General features: G+C 44.1%; 3 protein-coding genes across 4 annotated transcripts in view; 1 reads left to right on the top strand and 2 right to left on the bottom strand.

Moving 5' to 3' along the window:
* Positions 1–886: 886 nt before the first annotated feature.
* Ak6 (adenylate kinase 6) lies at positions 887–16,918 on the bottom strand. The gene is made up of 5 exons (XM_036207005.1): positions 16,863–16,918; positions 14,822–14,914; positions 5,180–5,238; positions 4,925–5,070; positions 887–1,155 (listed from the first exon to the last, which is right to left on the bottom strand). The coding sequence occupies exons 1-5, from the start codon at positions 16,888–16,890 to the stop codon at positions 963–965; spliced, it is 519 nt and encodes a 172-aa protein (XP_036062898.1). The 5' UTR covers positions 16,891–16,918; the 3' UTR covers positions 887–962.
* Positions 12,881–16,975, bottom strand: Taf9 (TATA-box binding protein associated factor 9). Its single transcript, XM_036207004.1, has 3 exons — positions 16,863–16,975; positions 14,822–14,914; positions 12,881–13,914 (listed from the first exon to the last, which is right to left on the bottom strand). The coding sequence occupies exon 3, from the start codon at positions 13,895–13,897 to the stop codon at positions 13,103–13,105; it is 795 nt and encodes a 264-aa protein (XP_036062897.1). The 5' UTR covers positions 13,898–13,914; positions 14,822–14,914; positions 16,863–16,975; the 3' UTR covers positions 12,881–13,102.
* Positions 16,710–17,900, top strand: part of Rad17 (RAD17 checkpoint clamp loader component) — a 31,052-nt gene continuing 29,861 nt past the window's right edge. The window contains exon 1 of one of the 2 annotated variants that reach the window (XM_036207003.1): positions 16,710–16,864. The gene's annotated coding sequence lies outside the window, so the exon portion shown is untranslated. Of the gene's footprint in view, positions 17,365–17,900 lie in introns of both variants that reach the window. The other variant, XM_036207002.1, reaches the window with a different exon arrangement.

The raw sequence follows: 17,900 nt of genomic DNA, 5'->3' as shown, positions 1-17,900 counted from the left end.
GCTATGGGGCCCAGGACATGGCTATGTCTGTATCAGTGGTAATCAGACTCCATTCACCTGGATCTTCCTCGTCTCCCAATTGTCAGTTCACATTTTATATATGAGTGTGGGTGCCCTTGGCACATACATGTGAAGTCCAAAGTTCTCTTCCTTGGTCACTGTTTAACTGAAGCAGTCTCTTGCCGATTCCAGCTGGTCTAGTTAGCCAGCCTGTCCCAGGGACTCCCTCTGTCCCCAGTGCTGTTGACAGGCAGAACTCTAGTCCTCACGCCTGCTTAGTAAGCACTTTATCACTGAGCCACCTCCCCAACCCTCCAGTGATTTAAACCTCCTTTTCATTGATTCTGTGTGCACATGTGAATGCCCATGCCACAGTGTGCATGTGGAAATCTGACAACAATCTCAGTTGGTTCTCTCCTTTTCATGTGAGTCTCTGACATTAAACTCATGTCCTCAGCCATGGTGACAAGTTTTTTATTTAGTCAGCCATCTCATCAGCCCCTCTAATTTTATAAATAAAAAAGCAATACTCTGATGGTGTACCTTTAGTTTTCCAATTTTATTTTAAGAGATCACCTACATTTTAGTAAATTTAAAAGCTATGTCCCCACTGATCAGATTTATTGCCCATTGAACTTGATGACAATTTTTAGGTCCTTAATAAAATAATTTCTATCAGTATTTGGGATTGTTGGTGAGCTTTCTCATGGAGAAAAAGAAATCCAGGCTGCAGCTAGAGCTGCAACATAGTTTTCTTCTGCGGATCCCTGGGCATTTCTGGTAGGTGGACTGAGTGATCAACAGGGGTGGCTTTACTGAGGCCAGGCTCTTTTTTCTTTTGAGACAGAGTCTTCCTACACAACCCTGGCTGGCCTAGAACTCACTATGTAGACTAGCCTCTGCCTCCCAAGATCTAGGGTTAAAGGTGTGCACCAACCGCACCTGGCTAGCCAGTCTCTAATTTAAGTGTTATGATCTTTGACCCACTGCTCAATCCATTTTGAAATTTGGTTGATGTTATCCTCCAGCTGCTCTGGTTCATTACTGGGCAACTGATGCACAATTTCTTCTCGGTAAGAGGCTCTGGCTTCTTCATAAAGAACTTGGAAAATCTCACACTGAATGTTGTCTTGCAGCTTCTTCTCACTGTAACCCCTAGAAGGCAGAGGGGCAAAGCCAACAGAATGGTATTAAACAAAGCTTTGGGAACAAGCTGGAAACTGGACACGTCGTGAATACATCAGAAATTGCACAAAACATGTCTCATGCTCTCTTTGCCTAGAGAAAACAGACTAGCCACTGTATGACAGACTTCTTGGACATGAGGGCTAAACCAAGAATTATGAGACTAACATTTGAGTTTATCTGAATCCCTTGCTAATTTCTTAGCTGCTCAAATAATTACCAATTGGGGGGCTGGAGAGATGGCTCAGAGGTTAAGAGCACTGACTGTTCTTCCAAAGGTCCTGAGTTCAATTCCCAGCAACCACATGGTGGTTCACAACCATCTGTAACGCAATCTGGCGCCCTCTTCTGTATACATAATAAATAAATAAATCTTTAAAAAAAAATTACCAATCAATTGGCCAACAAACAAGTACCTACCCCAAACCAGATTCTTGGCTAAGAAACAAATAAAAGGATCCATAGCAAGAATTTATGATAAGACAGACAGACAGATAGTATACACAGAGGAAAACATGGACTACCATACATGATTGGCTAGTTCATCATAAAAATGATATCTGTATTTTACCAATCCCAAAGGTAATAAAAGTAATTTATATAATATTTAGGCAGTATGTAAATTACCCAATTAAGCCAGTTAAAAAGCTAAGGGGCCAGAGGACTACTACATGGCATCTTGCCCTCTACTGCTGAAAAGCACCAAGGTCATTCGGAGCCTTTGATAGCAATAAAAGAGATTTGATGATAGCAGCTGAAGAACCAGCCCAACTCCATTTTGTTCCTGGAAGCCATTTGGAACCTGTAGCTAAGTTAAGTATCTGTTTACTTTAAATTTTGAGTTTCTGTTTCTCACAGCCGGGTTGCGCCCCCACTCCGTAATCATAAAATGTTCTGGAACAACTGCTCCAGGAAGATTTCCTTAGCTGCTTTGTAAAATCCTAACTGCCTGTTCTCGCTTCTGTAACGACATTTGCAGTTTTGCCCTACAAAGGGATATGAGAAATTGGCTTGATGCTCTCATGAACCCCACCTTGATGTGTACATGAATCAAGCTTGCTTTAATCTGGCCATAATTTGGGTCAGTGGTCTTTATTGGCGTCTGTAGGATTAACAGTGTTTCCTTAACATCCAAGCTTCAGGAATCAGTGACCTTTGAAGATGTGACCAACTCTACTAAACAGGAGTGGGCCACTTGTGCAGAAGACCTAGTACAGGGAAGGGATATGATGATGGAGATGATGTCATGTACAAGTGACTCTTCTGAAGCCATCCATTTGCAAGCCAGCTCTGATTACTCAGCTGGAGCAAAAGAAAGAGTCAGGATTCTAGCAATCCCAGGAAACCTTAAGCAGTGGAGGCCGGAAAGCAGACTTCTCAGGGTCTATCTCAGAACTAAGAAAATACAGGCTGGAGAGATGGCGCAGTGGTCAAGAGCACTCCTTGCTCTTTCAGAGGATACAAGTTCAGAGGTCTGACCTCTATGGGCTCCTTCGTGAATGTGGTGCATATACGTACACACTCAAGTACGTGCGCGCACGTGCGCGCGCGCACACACATACACATTAAATATTACAACTAGCTGGGCAGTGGTGGTGCACTCCTGTAATCCCAGCACTCGGGAGGTAGAGGCAGGTGGATCTCTGTGAGTTTGAGGCTAGCCTGGTGTACAGAGCTAGCCCAGGACAGACTCCAAAGCTACAGAGGAACCCTGTCTCAAAAAACAAAAACAAAAACAAAAAAAAAAAAAAAAAATTTTTACAAATAAAGCCAAAAATATTGACTAGCTCTTTCACATCTTAGTCTTCGGTGATTTACATAAAACTGGTTTGTAAGGTAAAATGTAAATTGTCTTGACTGACAAAGGCGTGTGTCCATATGGTCTCTATTGTTCTTTGCACAATTGTCTCTCTTGAACTTGGGGCCTTGCACTTGCTCCACCACTCAGCTACATGGCCCGCTCCTCTCCGTGAATGTCTTTAAAATCCTAATTAACATATAAATAATGGATTCCATTATGACATTTTCACGTTTATCATGCACTTGCCCACACCGAATTCCATTATTGTCACTGTCACCCCTAATCCCACCGCTCCCTTCCTGTCTCAAATAGTCTCCTCTTCACTTTCACATCTTGTTCAATTAGTTTTTCGAGACAGGGTCTCACTATATAGCACTGGCTGTCCTGTAACTCACTCTGTTTTTTTTTTTTTTTTTTTTCTTTGAGCTGAGGATAGAACCCAGGGCCTTGCTTTTGCTAGGCAAGCACTCTACCACTGAGCTAAATATCCAACCCAATTTTCTCTATTTTTTAAGACAGGGTGTCATGTAGCCCAGGCTGGCCTTGAACTCACTATGTAGCAAAGGATGACTCTGAACTTCTGATCATTCTATAGACAAGGCTGGCATTGAACTCACAGAGCTCCGCCTGCGTCTGCCTCCCAGTGCTGGGATTAAAGGTGTGGCCATGACAACTGGCTCACTTTCACATCTTACATCTATTTCTCTTTGCTCAGAAGTTTATAATGGCTTTTCACTGTTTAAAGAACAAAGATGGAAGTCCAGATCGAGCTTAGCCTAATTTGTCATACAGATGATACTTGCCCTCTGTGCAAAGGTTGTATACGAATCCCAACCAGTGGTCAATCAGAGCTGGCCATTCTGATCCAAGATTTGACAAAATTCTGGAGCTTTTTCTGATACTGTCTTGGCCCTCTAGAATCTCTATCTGCCTACAGTCCAGATCAAAATATATCAGAAAAAAGTTTTCCCCCCAAGTTCCTTTTTCTGGTTAAATCTAATGTTCTATATAGATATGTCATTTATATATATTCCCCCAACCCCCAACAGAGTTTCTCTGTGTAGCTTTGCGCCTTTCCAGGAACTCGCTTTGGAGACCAGGCTGGCCTCAAACTCACAGAGATCCACCTGCCTCTGCCTCCCAGTGCTGGGATTAAAGCCTTATGCCACCACCGCCTGGCCCCAAATATATTTTAATGATTGCAAAATGTTGAATTATCTTGTTAGTTTTCATAAACTTCCCCATTGTTGATGTAGGGATAATTTGAATGGGCAGTAAGCACAAAAAATATTATTGTTTAGCTCCTTTTCTAGAAAAGGCTTGTATCAAGGATAAAACATGATTATGTGGAGGTTTCTATCTGGTATATTTTATTAAATCAAATTTTCAGCTGAAGCTGGGCAGTGATGGCACATGCCTTTAATCCTAGCACTTGGGAGGCAGAGGCAGGCAGTTCTCTGAGTTAGAGGCCAGCCTGATCCACAGAGTGAGTTATAGGACAGCCAGGGCTACAAAGAGAAACCCTGTCTTGAAAAAAAATAAAAAACAAACAAACAAAATTCATTTGAGACATTCTGTCACTCAGAATAACTCACCTGTGTTTTACAAATGTCTTTGGTTCAAAATAACTATCACACAGGTTTACTTTATAGAGAACAAATAAAGCAGATACTTTTCAAACAGAAAATCTTCTCATGGTAGTATCAGCCACCCTCATGAACCTGAATACCAGTTTATTCGCTTTAAGAACAAAATAAGAATCCCAGCACTCAGGAGGCAGAGGCAGAGGCAGAGGGATGGGATCTCTGTATGTTCGAGGCCAGCCGGGTCTATAAAGTGGACAGCTAGGACTGTTACATAGAGAAACCCTGTCTAAAAACAAACAAACAAAAAAACCAGCACAAAACAAAAACAGAACCACCTTTTTCTTTTCCTTACCTTGTTTCAAGTCTTTTGTACAGTATACTGTTATCTGTTCTCAACACAAAAACTATGTGAAACCAACGTTCCGGAAAGAAATCACAGCCATGGTAATCGACAATAACGCCACCTTCTCTCATCTGATTCTCTAACTCATCAACGACCTGTAACAAACACACAAGGAATAAAAAGGGTGAATGGCCCTAAGAAAACGGAAACAAACTTTCCCAAGAAGTTCAACAAATGCATACCCCTCTGTTCAGTCATTCTTACCCTATCTTCATCTAAAATCGGACAACTGTATTCTTCATCGTAGCCATCATATAACTGCCCTACGAGAGATTGACATTAGCGTGTTAATATGCCCCAAGCAGCTTTCACCGATTTTCAGTTAATTTTAGATTTGAGGAAACTCATCATTGATTCTTTCAGATGCAAGAAAGGGAGGGAGCCGATCCAACAGCTGAGACACGAACAATAGCTACGACATGGTCGCAGTCACGGAAAGCAATGCTGACAAACCGGAATCTTATCTAGAAGGAAACCTGGGTATCTTAAAGTTGGTTTGCTTTGTGCTCTTGAGTCAGGGTCTCACCATGCAGCCCACCCTGACCTTGGACTAGGAATCCTCTGATTTCAACCTGTAGGATTACAGGCATGTACCATGCCCAGCATCCAAAACCTTTACATTTTTTTTTTTAATTAAGATTTTATTGGGGATTGGAGAGATGGCTCAGCAGTTAGGAGCACTGGCTGCTCTACTCTTCTAAAGGTCCGAAGTTCAAACCCCAGCAACAAAATGGTGGCTTACAACCATCGAACAGCATTTGCATACATAAAATACACAAACAAAAATTAAGATTTTATTTTTAATTATGTGTGTGTCTGTGAGTGCAGATTCCTGAGGAGGCCAGAAGTGTGGAACTTGTATAGGATGCTGGCTGTAAACCACAAGACAAGTGCCAGGAACTGAACTCTGCCCCTCCACAAGAGCAGAATGCTTTTTTTTTTTTCTTCTCAATACAAGATTTCTTTGTATAGTCTTGGCTGTCCTAGAACTAGCTCTGTAGACCAGGCTGGCCTCTAACCAGAGATCTTCCTGCCTCTGCCTCTCAAGTACTGGGATTAAAGGCGTGTGCTGCCACCACTGCCACCAGCTATAATTTTTTTTTTTTTTTAATAAAAGATTTACTTTCTACAACTCCCCTCTAAGACAGTCTCACTATATGTATCTGGCTGGCCTTGAACTCACAGAAATCTATCTGCCTTCTGCCTCACAAAAGTTGGAATTAAAGGCCTTAGCCACCACAGCTGGCTTATTATTTTTAATTATGTGTACATCTATGTCTAGTTATGTGCATGAGTGTGGGTGCCTGCAAAGGCCAGAGCCACTGGATCTCCACAGAACTGGAGTCACAGACAGTTGTGAACCACCCAATGTGGTGCTCTGAACTTGGGTTCTTTGCAAAAGCAGTGTGCATTCTTAATGTCTCGGCCATCTTTCCAGCCTTTATCTGAAAATTTCAAACATCAAAGTTGCAGTAACTTTAAAGAGGGGGAGGGGACAGCCAATATCAGAATTTGTGAGGCTATTAGTGGAAGAAATAATATTCTGTTTTGTTTTTGATTGGTAGGAAAAGAGAATACATGGACTGACACTCTCACACTCAATAAAATTGGGCTCCAATTCCAGCGTGCTGGAGGCAGAGGTGGGCAGATCTCTGTGAATTCAAGGCCAGCCTAGTCTACATAGTGAGTTCCAGGACATCCAGGACTACATAGAGAGACCCTGCCTCAAAACAAAACAATTAAAAAAACCCAAACAAACCAAACCAAACTAAGATTGGGTTCCAGATTAAGGTCAAAAATATAAACTTGCTGCTGCCGTGGTGGCCTCTAATCCCAGCACTTGGGAGGCAGAGGCAGGTGGATCTCTGTGAGTTCTAGGCCAGCCTGGTCGACAAAGCAGTTTCCAGGACAGCCAGAGCTACACAGAAAAACCTGATCTCAAAAAACAAAAAGAGGGGTTGGGGATTTAGCTCAGTGGTAGTGCGCTTGCCTACCAAGCACAAGGCCCTGGGTTTGGTCCTCAACTCTAGAAAAAAACAAAACAAAACAAAACAAAACCAAAAAACCAAAAAGAATGTAAACTTACTCCAAGCAATCAATCTCAGGTTCTTGCTTCAGGCAGGGAACTCCCCTTCCCTGATCTCACATTTTCATAAGGATCGGGGAAGGGGAATTGGTATCTTTATTTCTCAGAATCTCCAAAAGCCATTCCTCTCAAAAGCTAGATAGTCTTGGACCTGTGGCTGGAGCTCAGTGGTAGAGCACTTGCTTAACATTCACAAGGCCCTGAGTTCAATCTCATATATTCAAGTGAAAAAAAAAAAAAAGGTTTTATTTTAAAAGTCAGAGGCTTGAGAGATGGCTCATCAGTTAAAGGCTCTTGCTGGTCTTTCAGAAGACCTGGTTTCAGTTCCCAGGGCTCACATGGTGACTCACAACTGTCTGTAACGCTGGTTCCAAGGGTTCTGACACCCTCTTCTGGCTTCTGTGGGCACCAGACATACCCATGGTATACATACATATAGGCAAAAAAACTTACAGACATAAAACTGGAAAGAAAAAAAAAACTTAGTGGGAATAACTTCGTTGGCAGAGGGCTTGCCTACAGTACATGAAACCCTGCGTTTGAGTGCCAGCAATAATAAACCAGGCGTGGTCTCACATGTCTAAAATCCAAGCACCCAGGATAACTAGGTAGGAGTTCAAGGTCATTCTTGACAACAAAGCAAGTTATAGGCCGGGCTGGGACAGAAGAGACCTAGTCTCAAAACAAAACAACCATATGAACTAATTCATAAACCCACGCCAAGTGCTGTCGATAAGTTTAAAATAACGAAAGCTGCTGTGAAAAGACAGGGCATCCTTGACCACGTAGACAAGCATCCAAGGACACCAGCTGTGGCAGCAAAGGCATGGATGTCGTACTTAGGAACTACTTAATTCCTGTTCCCTAGGCAGCGGTCACCTTTCTCATGGAGTGACTAAATCCCCCACAGAAGGAGCAAAGGTCATGCTTTCAGGAGATGTCAGCCCTCATGACAGAGAAGTTATGACAGAGCAGCTCCAGGCCGAGGGGGTGGGAGTCTGCAGCTGCCACTGTTTGACAAGGTGACTGAACAGGAAGTAGAGGGGAGACCAAGGATAGCCCCTGTACCTCTCTGCTAGCCAGGCCATACCTCCCGAAAGTTTCACAAACGCCAGTGTCACCATCTGGGGACATGAGCCTATGGGGCTGCAGAGAAGGCATTGTGGTTAAGAATGTCCTTCTGCAGAGGACCAGAATTGTTTCCAACATCTACATGGGGCAGCTTCCAACTGCCTGCAACTCCAACTTCAGGGGATCCAATCAATACCTCTGGTCTCTGGGGGTACCTGCATTCACATGTACACACCACACACAGACACATACACATAATTAAAAATAATAAAAAATAAATCTTTAGTACTCTTTTTGATCTAAAACAGAGGGGTATGGTGACACACACCTTCAATTCCAGCACTCAGGAGGCAGAGACAAGTGGCTCTGAGTATGAAGCCAGCCTGGTCTATTAGTAAGTTCTAGGCTAGCCAGGGCTACATAGTGAGACCCTGTCTCAAACAAATTCACAAATATGTGAGCCAGTGAGGGACATTTCAGACTCAAATTAGAACAAATGAATTTAAGAGGCTGAAGTCAAGCAGGAATTAACTATGCTTTGCACCATCTATAAGCACACAAAGATGGTAAACGGTATTCTGTCATAGTCCCTTCTCATTGTTGTTTCCTTATTTGAAGCTAACACCACCCCCCCCCCACCACCACCCCCAGCTGAGGACCGAACCCAGGGCCTTGCACTTGCTAGGCAAGTGCTCTACCACTGGGCTAAATCCCCAACCTCGAAGCTAACATTCTTAGCTAGAATGACATCAACAGCCAATTTCTCCTGCTGATACCCTGACATCCTTTTTCATCTAGTTGATGCTGTACTGCATGGAGACACTGAGCTCTTAGTTCTGATGGTAAGAGTGGACAGTTACCCAAATGAATCCAGGACAATGTTCTCTAGGGTCTCTTAAGTATCTTGCCTATTATCCAAATTAATCACCAAACACTCTTCTATCCCATGTGGTATAGAAGCAATGCTGTTTCATCGTTGTTGGTTATTTATTTTTACCTGAGTAGTTTTCTGCTATAGCACAAAGCAAGCACCACCCAGAAGAATTGGCAGGTTCAGATACAGCATATATTTCTAGCATGTGGGTTCTCTAACTTTGGGACTCATAACAAGTAAGACAAATTTGATAAGCAGAAATCCTATCTTCCTATTCACTTTACCTCTATCTAAGGCCCTCTCCTGGACTCCAGGGCATCAGATATGCACAATGGTGCAGATGTTACATACAGGCAAAACACCCACAAACATTTTTTTTTTTAATTTTAAAAAATTATATGCTTGGCTAGGGCAGTGGTGGTGCACACCTTTAATCCCAACATTCAGGAAGCAGAGGCAGGTGGGATCTCTATGATTTCTAGGCCAGCCTGGTCTATAAAACAAGTTTCAGGAAAGGGTCCAAAGCTACACAAAGAAACTCTATCTTGACACTGCACCCCCAATTTTACACACACACACACACACACACACACACACACACGTTGTCTAAAATAGATGTTTAAAAAAACCTTTAGAATTAGAAACTTGTTTACTGTGCTTTTTTTCTTTTTCAGTTTTTTTTTTTTTTTTTTTTTTTTTGGAGACAGGGTTTCTCTGTATAGTTATTGGTGCCTGTCCTGGATCTTGCTCTGTAGCCCAGGCTGTCCTTGAACTCAGAGATCTGCCTGGCTCTGACTCCCAAGTGCTGGGACTAAAGGCGTGCACTACCACCGCCTGGAGTTGTGATGTTTGCTTTAAAGGTTTTCTTTAAAAATTTACAGGATGTATATGTATGCTTGTCTCTGTGTGTCTGAACTACATGCATCCCTGGTGTCCAGAGGCCAGAAGGTGATGGATCCCCTGGAAGTGGAGTTAGTTTTGAGCTGTGTGTGGGTGCTGGAAATCAAACTCACATCTCTTGAAGATTAGTCACTGCTCTTGACTGCTGAGCAAAATGAAGGTTTTGATTTTTTATTACTGAGTATGTATATGATATGTTAGAAGAATATATAGGGAATCAAAGCACATGGGAGCCTTCACACATGTGATTTTACCTGCGGAGCCATCTTCATTACCAAATAAAAAGTGAGTATGTATGTAGGTATGTTTGTATGTATGTATTTTTCAAGACAGCGTTTCTCTATGTAGCTCAGATCCGTCTGCCTCTGCCTTAAGTACCGAGATTAAATGCTCCATCATCACCAGGCTGATGAAGGATATTTTCAATCATGTCAACATTTTTTTTTAAAGATTTATTTATTGTGTATAGTGTTTGGCTGCACATATCCCTGCAGGCCAGAAGAGGGCACCAGATCTCATTACAGATGGTTGTGAGCCACCAATGTGGTTGCTCGGAATAGAACTCAGGACCTTTGGAAGAGCAAGCAGTGCTCTTAACCTCTGAGTCATCTCTCCAGCCCATGTCAACATATTTTAATGTAATAAATGTAATATAAACTTTCAAATACTCATTTGCAAAATACTTTTATCACACAGCATGTACTCGTGATTGAAGAGATTAAATAAGGACACACTAGGGAACAGAATATATAAAGACAAATACAGTCTCTTCCCTCAAAGAATTTATAATAAACTGGAGAGGACAGGTAAGAGTCTGGAAATGAGCTTGTGTTGCTAGAGGAGGAATTGGATGGGTACCTAGAATAACCTCAAGATATCAGGGGAGGCTCAGTAGTGTGTGTCTGTGTACCTTTGCGGCAATTAGAGCAGGACACTGGGTGCCTTCCTCTATTGCTATTGGCCTTACTACCCAAAGACAGGCCTTCTCACTAAATTAAGCTCACTGTTTGGGGTAGGTTGGCCGGCCAGTGAGCTCCCATGATCTGCTTGTCTCCACTCACCATCACTGAGGTTACAGGCACACACAACATTGCCCCGCTTTTCCCATGCTTCCAGACTAAGAGCTCTTTCCTCTGAGCTATATCTCTCCAGCTCCTAGAGGAAGTACTCTCTAAGCAGATAGTTGAAGTAGTCAGCTGGAGAAGGGGTAGAGAGAACTGAGGAGACCATTTTAACCAAAGCAAGCAAGAGACTCAAAGACTGAGAGTCTAGGGACCAGAAGGAGGGTGAGCCTTTGAAAGCAATTAGAAAATAATTTTAAGGGTCTAAGTAAGCTGAAGTCAGATCTAAACAGCCATTAAGACTGCATAAAGAAGGGCTGGGGATTTACGTCAGTGGTAGAGCGCTTGCCTAGCGAGCACAAGGCCCTGGCTGGGTTCAATCCTCCGCTCAAAAACAAAAAAACAAAAAACTAATTTAAAGCTGAGCGGTGGAGGCGCACACCTTTAATCCCAGCACTCAGGAGGCAGAGCCAGGCGGATCTTTGTGAGTTCGAGGCCAGCCTGGGCTACCAAGTGAGTTCCAGGAAAGGAGCAAAGCTGCAGAGAAACCTTGTCTCGAAAAACAAAAACAAAAACCAACCAACCAACAAACAAAAACCAAAAATTCAGGGAGATGGGAAAAGAGTACTACACAGTTTTTTGTTTTTGTTTTTTTCCCTCCCAGAGAAACTATGAGAAGTTAGAGACCAAGTAGGTCTATGCAGAGTGCAGAGTATATGTGTATGTGTGGGAAGTCGAACCAGGAAGTGGCGAGGATCAAGGATGATCGCAGGGCCTGCTCTTTAATACGCTAATTTGGAAGTTTAGACAGTTATGTAGAACAAATGTCTATATTCCTTAGCTCAGGGACATATACAGCAGGAGCTTGCCAACGCCTGAGTTAAGAGACAAACCAAGATTCTAACTATGGAGCAAGTAGATCTGTAATACAGTGTATGCTCAGCATGCATGTAAGGACCTGTTCTATCTAAAATGAATTCAATGCCTGGTATTATTCTACCAGTCCCAGACCTTTGTGTACACTGGAGTTAGCCTTCATCAGGCTAACAATACTAAAACAATTGTATATGAAAGAACATCAAGTGGAAAGTTATCTGAGGAACACAGGATAATATAAGCATTCTTACGCTCCCATACCACTGAGAAGCTTAGTTATGAGAATTATTTGAGCCAGAGTTACGGGAAAATTTTAAACTTTAAGGAGTCTAGAGAGATGGATCAGTGGCTATGCTTCCAGAAACCCAGGTTCAATTCCCAGCACCTACCTGTGTCCTACAACCATCTGGGACTCCAGTCCCAGGGTATCTGAAGCTCTCTTCAGGCCTCCATGGGCACCAGGCACATGTGTGGTGCACTTACACACAAGCAAAACACCCACATACATAAAACAATTGGGAAAAAAATGAGGTAGAAACTGAGAAATGCCAAGAGTCTTAAGTACAACCAAATATGACCAAAGGAATACTATTTAAAAAAAGGACCTGAGAAAATAGGCCACTGAGATAGTTAAATCTAAGCATAAAAATGAAATAAATAAATTTAGTTATATGTAGAAATCTTAACCAAGTAGTCTTTCTCAGTAGGTGTCATGGTTACATAAACATGAGAAAATACCCAAAGAGTAACTTATACAAAGAGACTCTAAAATAATTATCTGGCCGGGTACGTTGGTACACACCTTTAATGCCAGTACTTGGGAGGCAGAGGCAGGAAGAACTCTGTAAATTCAAGGCCAGCCTGGTCAACATAGTTCCAGGACAGCCTGCACTGCATAGATAAGACTGTGCCTCAAAATAATTAAACACCAGAAGACATTAGAGGTAGGTAGCACAGTAGATGTAATATCAAAGGCTGCAACAACTTTAAGATGAAGGGGAATTGCTAGCGAAAACATAATTGCCAAAGTACCAAAATCAAATTGATAAATGACAATTTTATTTTGTCTGCACAAAGGTTGATGAAAAACCATTACTAGATCTATTAAAAATGAACATTTCAATTGAAAAGCATAGTACGTGTACTTATTATCAAACACCATTTTCTAAAATACAGCTTTAGAACATCCAGCATGCTTGTTTAATTTCAGTACAATGGATTCAAGACCAAGTACACATGTTACATGCATCAAGGCTAGATTACAAATTATCATAGTCATCATCGTCATCATCATCATCGTCATCGTCATCTTCACGCTTTCTTTTCAGGGCATTTGCTGACTCATTGGCTGTATTTTGTGATACCATATTAGTAGTAATAAGGATGTTTTTGGACCCAATTAATGATGGATTGATCAGAACATTCTGAACTGCCGATGTTGCAGGGATGGAAGCTTTCACGGCAGGGGACTGAGAAGCAGGCATCTGCACTGTAAACCTCTGTCCTGTGAGGGACATTGGAGTGCCCACTTTCGCTGAGACAGACATGGTTTGTGGAGTTGGTGTGCCTAGTGTGGGAGTACTTGGTCTGCTAGAAACTGAACCAACACTTAACCGCGGAACTGTTATCCTTCCAGCAGGAGCAGGTGCCTTTTTTTGTAAGGACTTAAGCCTATAGTTTGGGGCAGTTAAACAATATCTATCGGGTGGCAATCTAGGACCTGAGTATGGCTTGATCAACGGCAAAGGGGTCTGGTTTCTTTGTCTTGCAATATCTAATAAAAAGTCTCTCGGGGGAGGAGAAGTGAACGACTGGTCAGCACGGCACTGGATGGCCAACCGCACATCGTCTGCATCAACTGTCGCCTTCTTGGCGTGGCTTGAGTATATCTTAGCATCATCTAGAATTGTGGTCACGTATCGGAAGGCAAACTCCAGCATCTGATTTATAACTCTTGGCTCATATTCTGTAATCCCCATATCCTTCAGGATTTGTGCCATCATCTGTGCATCTTTCGGCACGCTCTTGGGAGAAGCCATCTTGCCAGACTCCATGATATCCGGTGATCAGACTTTAGGTCATTTAAAAAAAATAGGGAAATTAGATCAAACCGAAATAGTTACTTTAGCAGCAACTGTTAGGAATTTTAAAATTTTCAAATGTGTTAAAATTTTCAAAAATATTTTTAAAATGTAAAACACCAATCTTTTTAATTTAAGCATACTTAAACTTCCCTTTGCTTAAAAACACTGAGTTCCTTCTCTGAATGTGGAATATAAAAAAAGATGACACAAATAAATTAAGTAATAAAAGATTAGGGGAAAACAGGGTAAAATCAGTAAAAACACTACTTTAGACTATCTGCAGTGAGCCTGGGCATGCAACTATCACAGTTAAAGTGACTAATTAAATAACATGATAGAGTTAATATCCTACAATAATCTGTCCTTCCTCAGAGATCAATATACTGTCTCACACATGTTTAAAAATCACCCACAGCCGCCGGGCGGTGGTGGTACACACCTGTAATCCCAGCACTCAGGAGGCAGAGGCAGGTGGATCTCTGTGAGTTCGAGGCCAGCCTGGTCTACAGAGCTAGTCCAGGACAGACTCCAAAGCTACAGAGAGACCCTGTCTCGAAAAACAACAAACAAACAAACAATCACCCACAGCATTTTTCCCTCCTCTTCATAGTCAGCTCTTTTGTATCCAATCTCCTCACAGAAGCTGTCCCAATTATTATTGTTCACAAACACTGCTAGTTATTTTGGGTTAGGGAAGGGGAAATGTCCAAAATAACAATACAATAATACTAAGCATGTAGTGCTTTTTATTTCTTGTGTCCCTAGCAGAACACAAATTGCTTACTCCCAGTGTCTTTCTGCTTTCTGGACCCTCTAGCAACACTTAGCTAACTTAGGACTGACACTCTACTACCTGACTTAAAAACACGAATCCAACATCAAAGTGTCTCTTACCTTCTTTAGCTAAATCCCCCACATTAATGTACTTCAGTCCTGATCTTGATGCAAGTTCTTTGCCTAGCGTGGTTTTTCCAACCCCTGGTGTACCTGTAAAAGAAGCCACAGGAAAAAAAAAAACTGTTCAAATACTACTTATTAGATGTCAGGCATGGTGTTCCCTGAAGGTTCCTAACTGATACAAAACTTTTCTTAATTAGCAACCATACATGAATATATACCATGATCTAATAAAAAATCCCTGGGGCTGGAGAAATGGCTCAGAGGTTAAGAGAACTGACTGCTCTTCCAGAGGTCCTGAGTTCAAGGCCCAGCAACCACATGGTGGCTCACAACTATCTGTAATGAGATCTGGTGCCCTCTTCCAGCCTGCAGGCAGAACACTGCATACATAATAAATAAACAAAATATTAAAAAAAAAAATCCTCCCAGCAGAAAGCCTGGCATGGTGGTGTATGCCTTTAATCCCAGCACTCAGAGGGCAGAGGCAGGCAGATCTCTGTGAGTTCAAGGCCAGCCTGATCTACATAGTGAGTTTCAGACAGCCAAGGATACAGACACCTTGTCTCAAAACCAAACCAAAATAAACCAAACAAAAAATTCTCCAGAAATAACTGGGTCAGTCTCTTTATCCTAATTTTCAGGGATAAGACTTCAGCAATGTTGATGCCAATCTGTCTGCCAAAAACATGAAACTAGCCAGCATAAAATAAAGCACCTCAAATAAACTACCCTCATTTATTGCTTTAATGGAAAAAATTTAATTAGTATGAGATATCTCATAACGACTACTCACCCCTAACTCTAAACTTCCCCAGAGGGAACTACTGCAAACTAGTTTCTTACTTAACTTTCTATGTGTTTGTGTGTTTCTAAGGGACTATGATATACTGCTTGCTATGTATTCAACTATGTGCACACATACACACATTATATATATCCACACATACAGCACTGACATCCTATACAGTCCTTTGCTTTTCTCCTTTTATAGCTAATACAATTATATGACAATCAAAACATAATTTCAGCCATTCAAATGTTCTAATCTTCCTTACTATTCTGGGATAACAGGCATAAATTACACTATCCAGTTTATGTAGTCGTGGAGACCCAACCCAGGGATCCTGCCTACGAACTGTGCTGCATCACCAGGGTCTCACCCTGCAGCCTACTGGCTTCAATGTCTTAAAAAGCTCCGCTCCCACCAACAGCACCTTAATTTCTTTTTGTACAAAGGAACAGGGTCTATACCCCTTCAATTTTTGTACGACTGGCCAACGATGATGCTATTAGATGCTACAACTTAATATTCCCAGTTAGAACTTCCAAGATCCAGAAGGGCTCCACCACCCACGGTCAGCTCCAGCTCTTAACATTCCACGCACAGCACGAGTGGGGCCACAGACGCTCGGAAGCCTTCACACCCAAACAACCACAACAAAGCCTGTTGACCCCCACCGAGCGAGACCAACACTCAACCGGTCACGTCTCTGTCACGAACTCCCCAAATCGTCTACGCAAATCTTTTGGGAAGTGTTTCTCAGAAGCCGGGGGGCGGGGAAGGGGGAAGATAAGGACCAGGAAGGCCCAGGCGCGGAGGCACCCACCACTAACTACCCCCATCATCTCCTAATCGGCCCGAACGGCGCTGCCATTGAAAAAAATCCAAAGCCCAACCCCGACCAAGGACCAGCAGCGGCCCGTTCTCCAGGCGAAATACCGGATTCACAAAGACCCAGGTCTCCTGCGGGGCAGCGGAGCACGACCCGGCGGCCGATCTCTCCTCCTTCCTCCTTCTCCTTCCTCCTCCTCGCCGCGGCGCGTCCGGCCACCCGACTTACCGCCCCCTCCCCCGCAACGGTCGCCGGCGCCGGGTCCTGACGCGACAGCAACACGCCACGCCGCGCCGCGCGGCCCGAGGCGCCCGGAGGACGAGGCCTCCGCGACCCGCGCCTCTCCCGAACCCCGGGGACCTCCCAGCCACTCGGCACCCTCGGGCCCGGGCCCGGGCCCGGCCCCCGCCGCGCGCCCTAACCGGTGAGCAGGATGTTCGGAAGCTTCATAGTCCTCCCTCGCGGGGCAGCCAGCGCCGCGGCTTCACGCGCCCGACGCAGAGCTCTCCTGGGAGGAGCCGGAAAGGGCGGGCGGCCGTGGGCGCCCGCGGCTCGCTCCCCTCGAGGCCCCGCGCGGTGCTTCCCGACGCCCTTCGGGCCCCCTTGGGGACGCACCGATGATGACTCCCCCCTGCACCCCGGCCTTCGGGGCTACGCTTCCGTCGAATGCTGGAAGCCGGGCCACCGCGCTGCCTTTTGAGTCAGGCAGTACGCCGGACGCCTCCACCACTCGCTCTGCCGTCCGCCCCGCCCCTCTGGCTGCGTCGCGGAAGCGCCGCGGGTCAGGAAGGTCCCCCCCAGGAGGCGGGTCCTCCTGGAAGCCTGCGGCGGAGCTGGGAGGGCTGGGCCGCTACCCTTCGGCAGGGAGTAGATCCTGGACTCCTTCACTTCGTTCCGCCCACGAGGGGACGCGGCTCCGAGACAGTAAGGCGGCCGCGGCTTCGGCTATGTTTATTAATGTCCTAGAGGCGTGAGGCCAGCTTCGTCTGCACGCCTACCTGGGCTGTCCTGCCGACCCGCCCTCCCATATGGACTGGTGTAGGATGTGGGTGTAGGAGGAGCCCTGGTCTGGAGCCGTGATGTGAGGTGTCAGTTCTGCTCGCTGAGGGTGGCGGGATTGCCTAGGACTGATGTGTGTGCTTAGTGTCCCCTGTGCGGTGTGTGAGGTGGAGGGAGGGGGCCGGCTAGGGATAGTCCTGAAGGTCTTGTTTATGTCCAGCGTATTTTACGAGCCCGGGACCATCTGGGACAGTTGTCTGTTTATGGAAGGAGGAGATTGTCAGTCTTGTTTTCAAAGAGTCCAGACCAATAACATCATTGAGTATCTTTTATTTAGACAAGTATAAATGTTTAAGTAGATGTTCTTGTGCCCTCCTCAGGCTCCAATCCTAAATTATATAAGGGAAGAGGATTTGTTTTATTAGGTGGGAAATTTTTTAGTTGTGGGCTTGTGTGTGCCT

The sequence above is a fragment of the Onychomys torridus genome, chromosome 15, assembly GCF_903995425.1.
Source record: "Onychomys torridus chromosome 15, mOncTor1.1, whole genome shotgun sequence".
NCBI classification, from domain to species: domain Eukaryota; kingdom Metazoa; phylum Chordata; class Mammalia; order Rodentia; family Cricetidae; genus Onychomys; species Onychomys torridus.
Note: the sequence above shows the minus strand (reverse complement) of the source record. Positions and strands in the feature narration are given on the sequence as shown.